This window comes from Teleopsis dalmanni, chromosome 1 (assembly GCF_002237135.1).
Source record: "Teleopsis dalmanni isolate 2A chromosome 1, ASM223713v2, whole genome shotgun sequence".
NCBI classification, from domain to species: Eukaryota; Metazoa; Arthropoda; class Insecta; order Diptera; family Diopsidae; genus Teleopsis; species Teleopsis dalmanni.
Window position 1 is genome coordinate 102,994,775 of NC_051846.1, and position 10,866 is coordinate 103,005,640.

Consider the following 10,866-nt stretch of genomic DNA (forward strand, 5'->3'; position numbering starts at 1 on the left):
GTTCAGCAGTATTCCACTCACCTCAATAGCGCAAAACACAAATGCAATTCCAGACGACATCAAGCTGTTTACAGTAAACAACACAACCATCAAAACTTTCGGAATTCGAAGAATGTGCATTGATTAAGAACTGCGTCGCAATTTTATCTGGAACTTTTTAATAGCTGAGGTTAAGTTACCAATCATAGGCGCAGATTTTTTGGCAAATTTCGGGTTGGTGCTAAACATGAAGGCCAGACGACTGATCGATCCTCTCATGTCTTTATTCGTTACAGGGACTGTGAAGAACCCTGAAATACACTCGATATCTACTCTGAATGCCTCTACTAAATTACCCAATGTAATTCGCAAATACATCAACTTATCCAATCCCAACAATTACAAATTGCCAACAAGCTCCCAGGTAAGCCATCGGATTGAAACAGAAGGCCGACCATTCGCAGAAAAGTCAGGAAGATATTCGTGTGAGAAATTAACAGCAATTCGTAATGAATTCCGCACACCTTAGGAGCAAGGAATCGTACGACCAGCAAACAGTCCATGGTCGAGCCCTATCCACCTTATTAGAAAAAAGACAGGTGGTTGGAGGGCATGTGGTGACTACCGTAAGCTGAACGCCAGCGCAAAACCAGACCGCTACCCGATACCATACATTGATCAGGGATCAGAACGACTTCATGGGAGTGTGATCTTCTGTAAAATCGACATCAATAAAACCTATTATAACATACCAATAGACCCGGAAGATATTTGCAAAACTGCAGTCAGTACTCCAGTGGGAATGTTTGAATTCGTCGTAATGCCATTTGAGCTAAAAAACGCAACTCAAACGTTTCAGCGCCATACGGACTCCATATTCCGGTCCGTACCGTTCGTTTTTTGCTTTCTAGATGACATTTTGGTTTTTTCCAAAAATGCAGCCGAACATGAAAAACACCTAGACATAGTATTGTACAAACTTCAGCAAGCGCACTTAAGCATTGATATGTCGAAATGCGAGTTTGGTGTTCCATCGTTACAATTCCTTGGTTATCACATCACTTCTGACGGGACAGAGCCTCCAGAAGAACGAATAACAGCAATACGTGAGTATGAAAAACCGAAAACAGTTCATAAAGTTCGTCAATTTCTAGGAGTATTGAATTATTATCGTAAGTGCATTCCACAAGCTGCAGAAATACAAGAACCATTGAACAACCTTCTTAAAGATTCCAAGAAGAATGACAAAACCGAAGTAATGTGGTCAACAGAGCTCAATACTCATCAACCGCCAAATTATTAGTACACCAACATATCCGTTACGATTATCAACTGACGCATCTAGTTCAGCAATCGGTTCCGTTCTCGAACAACAAATGGGTGATCAGTGGAAGCCAGTAGCATTTTACTCGGCAAAATTAAGAGCAGCACAAATAAATTACAGTGCTTATGATAGAGAGCTCTTAGCAATCTACCTTTCGATCAAACATTTTCGACACATAGAAGTACGACATTTCACAATCCGAACCGATCATAAGCCATTCATTTTTGCATTCAAACAGAAGTTGGAAAAATTATCGCCTCGTCAAGCGCGACACTTAAGTTACATTGCTGAATTTTCAACTGACATAATACATGTATCAGGTTCCAACAACATGGTAGCTGATGCTCTATCACGGGTAGGTGCAATAACAATGCCGCAGTCAAGTAGTTTAAAACGCATCAGTGAAGCTCAAGTCAATGACGTAGAGTTAGAAGAAGCACTCAAATCAAATTCATCATTGCAGCTAAAGAAATTGAGGCTACAAGCGCATCTAAATACATATTGCGACATCACACCTGATCGCATACGACCATTCATTCCAAAGTCATTGAGAAGAGACGTATTCAACCTAATGTAAAGAGATTGGATAGATATAGTTATGTTTGGTTTTTCCTAGCGCAGCGAGGCGCCTTTCTTGTTCGCAACGAGGCGAATAAAACTAGGTTGCAACTAGGCAACTTGAATAAAATAATCAGCGAGACTCAATGTTCTGTTTGAATCTCTGTTCTTTATTAAATTTGTACAGTATTTATACTTATTCTAACTTAAACACTAACCTACCTGAATATTATGTTCGCCTAGTAATTTTCATATAAAAATGCTTAATATGCATTTCAATTAATTTAAAAATATGAATTTATTATTATTATTTAATAATTACCTGAAATACTAAATAATGAAATTCCAATGCAAGTTAATGCACTTTACGAATTTCATTTGCGCAAAACAAAAGAATCAAATTACTTTTCTTTTGCGCTTCTTCACATGGTAAGTGTGTGATCAATGTCTTTGCTTTTGGCATGTGCCAGTAACGTATATCATCATATTACCATTAACAAATAATTATTTTGTTTGTTAATATGTAGATATACTACACTAATACACTCGCTATCACATCCCGGTGCCAGAGCAACGCTCCATCAATTAACATCAAAGTATGTATGGCCATCAATTCGTAAAGATGTAAAATCATGGGTTCGTCAATGTCAAAGCTGTCAACGAGCATAGATCAACAAATACACCAAACCAGCTTCAATGTTCTTTCCAGAAACAGACCAACGATTTGATCACGTTCACATTGATCTAATCACTCTGCCAGAATGCCAAGGTTCTACTGGGCTTGAGGTCAGCATTAAAAGAAGGCATAGGTGCGTCAGCAGCAGAACTAGTTTATGGCACAGTTTTGCGGTTACCTAATGAATTTTTCATCGACAACGTTCCACCATGCAGTCAGGGAAAGTTTCTAGATCAAATTCGCAAAGGGTTACAGCAATTGAGGCCTACTTCAGCATCGCATCATTTAAAATCACCAATTTTCATTCACAAAGGTATACGAGACTGCACCCACGTTTTCCTACGTTCTGATCATATAAGAAAACCACTGGAACCGCCATACACAGGCCCGCACAAAATCATCAAAAGAATAAGTGAACGAGTTTTCATGATTCAAGTTGGCATCAAACAGTTAAATGTCTCAATAGAATGGTTAAAACCAGCGTTCATATTCAGAACCATCGTTTTTGGAGAAATTAGTCAATCCGACTCAAAACAACCACAAGGACAGAACCAGCAACAACGTACGCAAAGTAACCTTTGCTGAACAAGATCCTTTGAGGTAAACAATTCAAATTCACGACTGTCAACGTTGAGCAGTGGAACCTCATCAGGCTCCACTACAACAGTAACAAGTCACGCAAACCAAGATGACCTACAAATAACAGCAGTTTCTGTTATTCATCGAGGGGGGAGTGCTGTGGCGAACAATGCCGGTAGGTTCAAGGTTCTTCGTTTAAATACTTTTAATATAGAAAGTGTGGCGAACACATCTGTGGCGCTCACTTTGCCATCTACCGGTAAAGTAAAACCAAAAATGATCTTTCTTGTATGTGAATAAGCAACCAACTTTAAGTAGACGCTAGCAATAGTAATAAAAATATAGTTCCACGTGAACGGCAGAAAGTCAGTAACAATTGTGTTGTATTATTTTGTATAAACTTATGGCACAATGGCCATAAAAGTATTCTTTTGCTTATTGCAAGGAATTATTTTTGACACAGACAACGCGGTACCACACGTTGTGCCTTGATAACTTTACATAAATATTCCTTTGTTTCAATACTTTTACTATAGAATGAATTCTTTTGCTTCGTTATATAGAATGCGGTACACAGCATGCAGAATCAAAGAAAGCTGACTCTTTGATCCTCGCTTCATGCAGTCTTAGCATTTCTCTTCCGGCAAATATTTTGACAATTCTTATAGCTGTTTCGTTCTTTTGTTTTGATTTCTACAAATGTGCTTTGTCTTGTATTCAGTTGCTGGAAGTTCTTAATATTTATTTTATTTGTTATAATAAAATGAGCAATAAAAAGTGTTCAAAAAAATATTAAAAGAATTAATAAATAAATAGCTAAGTGTTTTATTTATTTATTTAATTATATTTTCATAATTTTTCAATGTAATTGCAGATCACTTGAATATATTGCGAGTATGTGCTGTAATTAGTTTCATGTGGGGTAGGTTTTGGTAAGCAGTTTATATTAAATATGATAAATATTTATTAAATGCACTTTATTTCAGGTATTTTTAACATTTGTTATTAATAAGTATTGTAATGAACCTAGTTTCTCGTAGCCGGGGTAGTTCTCAGCCTAATCCAAGGTCTTACAAGAAAATTTATATTCGCGGGGACCCAGCGTTCAACCAATGTAATTTCCACCGTCGTAAGTAAGATGCAATAAACTATTTCTTTTAATTCAAAATTTATTTTTATTTAACAATTTTGTGTATATATGTAAATGTGTAACATATATAACAATAAATGTATTAAAAAAAAAGGAAATTTACAAAATATCAATATCTTAGCAAAAAATAGTTTAATTGCTTTCAATATAAAAAGTATTTAATCACATTTTATTTCGTGAGAATTTACCTTACCCTTGCTGGTACATAATGGCGTACTATCCTGTTGATTGTAACGTCCAGCGACGATAAAAAAAAACAGCAACCAGCGTATGTTTTGCCGTCCGTTGCTTATGGTGTCAACACTTTAGTTTATATATACGAAACTTGCACGGGTACAAAATGTTTTAATCGACCACTGTTAAAGCTGTCGATTATACCTTTTGTACTGTTGCTCTTTATCACTGTGTTTTTTTTTTTTTTTAATACCAGAGGCTTTCAGTCTATATCGATGCTTACGATGCGTTAACTTTAAAATCCATCACCAACTAAGAGACAGCAACTCCTCCGCCTGCCTCTTTTATTCTCTTTTTTTTTTAACTGCATCGAGCAGACTTTCCTGCAGCCGTTTTTAGGTCAATGCTCCCAACATTTCCCCTCATCAGGTGTTCTGTTGTCTTCTTTCCGAACTTCTGAAAGCTTTAGACTGCACTCGCAACTTATTTTTTATTCGCCGTAACTTTTGGCGATCAACCGAAAAATTGTATAAAACAAATTACAATGACATTTCTTTTTTTCCTATTTTTGTTTTGATTATTCTTCCCTTTGTTTCTAATGCAATGTGTTTCCGTACGAGTGATAATGTGGTTCGCGAAAATTAATTTGAATTTATTTTAATTAATATAGTTCGAACTATATTAATTAAAAATAAATATTCAAAAAGGGGTTCAAGGTATGTATGACATTTTCCGATACATTAGTTTACATATCATCAAATTTTATTTTTTTAACAGGAGCCTTCGATTCAATGTCTTCAAGTGAGCGTTGCTGTGATCATGCCATACCATGTAGGCAGCCATACCCACGACGTTGTGACAATTTAAAATTGCGAAAATTTTAATCGTTACAGTATTATATTAGGTGTTTGAGAAAATGTGTGTAAAAATAGATAAAAACTGTATTGTAATATTTTCTTAATTCGTTGTAATATTTATAATTTAGTTCATACCGTACAAAACTGATGTTTCTAGTGTATATTAATGTTGGTGGAAATTTGATGTAAATTTCCCTCAACAACACTCCAATCTAGATAGTTCCCAAGCTGAAATATCTTGGCATGGTTTTTTCCTCGAAACATAATTTTATTCCCCAATTTTTATTCCCCGTAACGTCCGGTTCAGACATATTCAGCTCAAAAACACACTCCAAAGACACAACCAGCTTAGCTGCAAAGTTAAGCTGCTCTGCTATAAGCAACTTATTCGCCCCCTACTCACCTACGCCTTCCCGTCTGTTTGAGCGGAAACTTCTTCGGGATTGCATCAACTATAACCGCACTTCTCTGTGTTCTAGCGTTGCTCTTGAAACCCCCCCCCCCCAATACCTGTCCCACTACCTCGATGCGTGGAACCGTAATCTCCACTCCATTCCCCTATATAGACGCGGCTTTCGTGACCCCAAGCATAAAGTTTACCGCTGACTTCACTCCCGCTTATCCGCTCTAACCCCACCTCCTTCTTTTTAACCCACTTTTCCAAATATACGCCCTTGCTTTCCGGCTTAGATAAATCTACCTCGCTAGGTACTTAGTCTATTTTTTCTCCTCTCTCCCCTGATTACTGGAATGAAGTTTTCACAATGCTGCGGAAATCTTCATTCCTAAGTGGTGGTTTAGTGAGTTCAAGTCTCATAATGCAAATTTCCATCCATACAATGTAATATGAGGTTTAAATTATAAACTTTGCTGGAGGAAGTCGAAACACATTTTTATATGTGTTTTGTTCGCAAATATGGTATTTAGTTACTTTTATGGTGAAATAATTGTCATTGTAAGTTGTATAAAATACACGTAAGCGTAAAATTCAATGTCTTATGATTTTCAAGTATTTATTAATCAAAACATATATTTGAAGTATTACGTATGTATTGTATTATATAAAAAGAAATGTGCTTACTTGCGTCGTTGTCCACGATCAACGTAAAATTGTTTATTTTCATGGAAAATTTTAAAGCAATTTTCTACATGACCATAAAATTGAAATTAAATCTTTAGCAATGATCTTTACTTCTTGCTAATAAATAGAAATACTACTAATTGACAAAGTTAATAAAATTTTATTCAACTTTTTTCACGAGTAAAATTCGAAACGTTTTCCTCAATTAAATTAAAAAACTTAAAATATTTGAAATTGAGTTTTAGTTTTCAATTTCAATAAATGCACAGGCGACTACGTCGCCACTATTGAAGTGTTCAGACAGAGTACCTCTCTCATGGCAGTGCAAGAAAAATATGAAAAAAAATTAGCTTCGTTTGAGCAAAAAGTAATGAACTTGTCTGATAATTTGACTAAAACTAGCAACGAATTAGGTGCTGAATTAGTAAAAACCATCAAAAATAATGAAATTCAAAACGAAACGTACGCAGCGAAACAATCCAAATGTTTCAATAACGTTAAAACCTAAAAATAAGCAATTAAATGAAGTAACTAAAAACGACTTAAAAACTAAAATAAATCCATCAGAGCTTAATGTTAAGGTTTCTGGTTTTCATTCTAAGCATAATGGGAAGGGTAACAATAAAGTGTATAACCTCAAAAGAAAGAAAAATTCTTGCAAAAGAAATTTAAAAAAAATTAAGTAAGAACTATAAAATTAAGACACCTGCTATGCGTAACCCAAAAATCCTCATTACAGGCATGAGCGAGCGTTTGAAAAATGATAAATTTCTCCAAGCAATAAGAAATCAAAACAATATAAAGTTTAAGTATATAAAAGTCTTGAAAATCTATGAGTCCTTCAAAAACAAAAACACCTTTAATGCTTTAGTTGAATAAGATGATATAGCTTTCAAGCAAGTTATGAGCGTTCGTAGGCTTAATATTGGTTGGGAACGATTCATAGTATACGAAAACTTGAATGTAATGCGATGCTACAAATATTGGGGTTTTAACCATAAAGCGACTGTTTGTAAGGAAAGTGAACATATATGTGCAAAATGCGGTGAAGTTGGCCACATATACAAAGAACATAAAAATAGCTTTATCAGATGTGTTAACTATATCAAAGCCAAAAAAAACCTAAATCTGAAAGATCTCGAAAAAAAGTACCCAGATTTCGTAAATAAAACACAAATTTAAATTTTATTCCAAATTTATTTTATCTCCTTCAATCTTCGATACACTTTTCGTAGGCCCGTGCAGGTATGGCATTTAGTTCCTTCAGCGAGTTCTCTTTTACCGATTCAATCGACTCAAAATGCTTACCACAAAGGGGCAATTTTAGTTTCGGGAACAAGAAAAAGTTGCATGGCGCCAGATCTGGCGAATATGATACCTAAACGATGACAGTGATGCCGTGTTTGGCCGAAAAATCGGGTACAACAAGAGCCGTATGCGATGGAGCATTGTCGTGGTGAAGAATCCAATTGTTGAAGAATCCACAAATCTGGTCTTTTCTTATGGATGCACTTACGCAAATAACGCCGAGGTAATATTCTTTATTGATGGTATGACCCTCTGGCAAAAATTCGTAATGAACAACACCGCTGTAGTTTTTTGGGTTTTGGCTCGTTTTCGAAGCGCCAATCGCTGGATTATTGACTGGTTTCGACGTCATACTCATAAATCCATATCTCATCACCTGTTATGATGCGTTTCATGAATGTAAAGTCGTTTCCATGCTCAAAAATCATTTCTTTACACACATTCTTTCGGTATTCTTTTTGCAAAAAATCAAGGTGTCTCGGTACAAGTTGAGCTGCAACGCGTTTCATGCCCAATGTGGTGAACGGATCCATTTGAGATGTTTAAGTCACGAGCAATCTCCCTTTCAGTCATACGACGATCTTTCTGCACAATTTTCTTGATTTTTGTCATGTTTTCTTCGGTATTTGATGTTAATGGACGCCCAGAACGAGACAAATCTTCGATCACTTCACGACCCTCCTTGAATGATTTATACCACTCGTATGACTATGTTCGAGACATAGAAGAGTCCCCGTAAGCTTTCTGCACCATTTTCAATGCTTCAACACATGAAATTTTGTTCAAAACACAAAATTTTAAACAAACTCGATCAACTGAGTTTTCCATAGAAAAAATCGCTAAATGCACTTGAGGTAGTCTCACATTAATAGCTGCTGTAAACAAACTAATTAATAGATAGCGCTCAAATTTGTACTATTGTAACGACACGGATTCGTCGTTTTTAATTTGCTGAGGTATTACTCAGTCGTGGTCCGGGTCGTTGCAATAAATTTGTTTTATCGACTAGTTCGAAGCTGGTAAACCAATGAGAATTAAAAGACCGTTTGATTGTGTTTTTATTTTATTTATTAAAAGTTTTCTTAAATAACTTATTTTAAGCTTGACTCTACTCAGTAAGTTTTATCCAAAGACGTCAGAACATCAAAGGGTTTTTTTCAAATCTACGCAATTAATTTCTAGCCAAAGACGTCAAAACATCAAAGGCGTTATAAAATCTACTTAATTAGTTTCTAGCCAAAGACGTCAAAACATCAAAGGCGTTATACCATCTACTCACAAGTTTCTACAAATTGATTTAGCCTTAGCGTCGAAACACTATAGGCTTCTAAAAGGGACTTAGCGCTGGAGTAGTGGTCTACTCATCTAAAAATCTCCGCTATTTATATAAAACACTTTGCTTTGATTAATTGCACGCATAACCGCACAAGTATAATTTTCGTGCGTGTGGGTGTTCGCTGTGTTTGTCGTGCGTATGGATGTTCGCTGTGTTGATCGTGCGTGTGGATGTTCGCTGTGTTGATCGTGCGTGTGGATGTTCGCGGTGTTGATCGTGCGTGTGGACGTTCGCGGTGTTGATCGTGCGTGCGGATGTTCGCGGTGTTTGTTGTGCGTATGGATGTTCGCTGTGTTTATCGTATTTAAATAATTTTTATGCAGAGAATTTTAATAAAAATAGTAAGTTTATGTATGGCGGAAATTTGTACAAAATTCCGTCCTTACATTTCCCTCCTTCTTCGGGGGACTTGAACTGGACTACTTCGTTGAATGGTTTCGTGTCCGCTTTCTAGGATTCCTAAAAACTTTGAGGAATTCATCTTGATGTGTACTGGTGTAATCATAATCCTGCTCACGTGGTACATCTGGACACTGACTTTTCGACTCTGTGATGAGTTTTGAATTTCGCAGACGTGGTACATCTGGACTCTGACTTTTCGACTCTGTGATGAGTTTTAAACTTCGCTGACGCGGTACATCTGGACTCTGACTTTTCGACTCTGGGATGAGTTTTAAACTTCGCTGACGCGGTACATCTGGACTCTGACTTTTCGACTCTGTGATGAGTTTATGAGTTTTAAACTTCGCTGACGCGGTACATCTGGACTCTGACTTTTCGACTCTGTGATGAGTTTTAAATTTCGCTGACGCGGTACATCTGGACTCTGACTTTTCGACTCTGTGATGAGTTTTGAATTTCGCAAACGTGGGACATCGGGACTCTGACTTTTCGACTCTGTGATGAGTTTTGAATTTCGCAAAGGTGGGACATCTGGACTCTGACTTTTCGACTCTGTGATGAGTTTTAAATTTCGCAGACGCGGTACATCAGGACTCTGACTTTTCGACTCTGTGATGAGTTTTGAATTTTGCTTACGCTGTGGTACTAAGCACCTACATGGTGTCTGCTCTTGTGGATTTTCTTGCTGGTTTATTGCCTGGGCTTTTGAATAATCTTGAGGTTGTACGCGTTGTGTCGTTATGCTTGACTTTGATCGTGATGCTGAAGTCACATTTCTAGTTATAAATGCTGTTGCTTGCTTAGCGATTGATTGGTTCTGAGGCTGATTACTTGGTTTCTGATGAGGAATGGATGACTCAGAGTTTGGACTATGAATAACGTTATCCCGTTCAGGCATATTGGGTATGCTTCTCATTCTATTTTGTAGCACCATTACTTGAGGGGACTCGACTACCATGCGTCCTACTTTCACTTCTCGAACACGATGACGGCTCACTTTATCCTGTTCTGTGCTTAGTTCTTCGAAGTCATCGGCAAGTGTTCATTTAGGCTTGTAAACTCTGAACGTTTAATGTTGTAACGAATTAAAAATTTTGCAGTTTAAATTGTTACAACTACCTACATAACTTCCGCACATACTTAAAGTCACTAAATCGAAGGCGCCTGTAACAAAACAATTTGTTAATAAATACAAAAACTATTAACTCAACCAACTCACGGAATTTCCATTGCCACCAACATCAACAGAACGTGTACAATTGGCAAAGTCTAAAAGTACATAAAATTAAATTTGATGTTATGCAAGAATGTTATACATACCTTGAACCACTCTTTTAAATATTTATTTTAATTAATATAGTTCAAACTATACTAATTAAAATAAATTTAAATTAATTGTCGCGAACCACATTATCACTCGTAGAAAAATAATCAAATCAAAA

General features: G+C 36.4%; 1 protein-coding gene across 1 annotated transcript; it reads right to left on the reverse strand.

The window, feature by feature from the left end:
- Positions 1-8,154: 8,154 nt before the first annotated feature.
- On the reverse strand, positions 8,155-10,322 carry LOC119663539 (putative uncharacterized protein DDB_G0282269). The gene is made up of 2 exons (XM_038073152.1): positions 10,011-10,322; positions 8,155-8,367 (listed from the first exon to the last, which is right to left on the reverse strand). Exons 1-2 carry the CDS (start codon positions 10,320-10,322, stop codon positions 8,155-8,157), a joined length of 525 nt encoding a protein of 174 aa, XP_037929080.1.
- Between the last annotated feature and the right edge of the window lie 544 nt (positions 10,323-10,866).

Bases quoted from the DNA above. Each gene is read 5' to 3' on its own strand.
- LOC119663539 (XM_038073152.1), bottom strand. From the start codon at position 10,322: ATGCCTGAACGGGATAACGTTATTCATAGTCCAAACTCTGAGTCATCC. The intron at 8,368-10,010 runs GTACCGCGTCTG...AAATCATTCAAG, and splicing joins CGAAAAGTCAGAGTCCTGAT to GAGGGTCGTGAAGTGATCGA.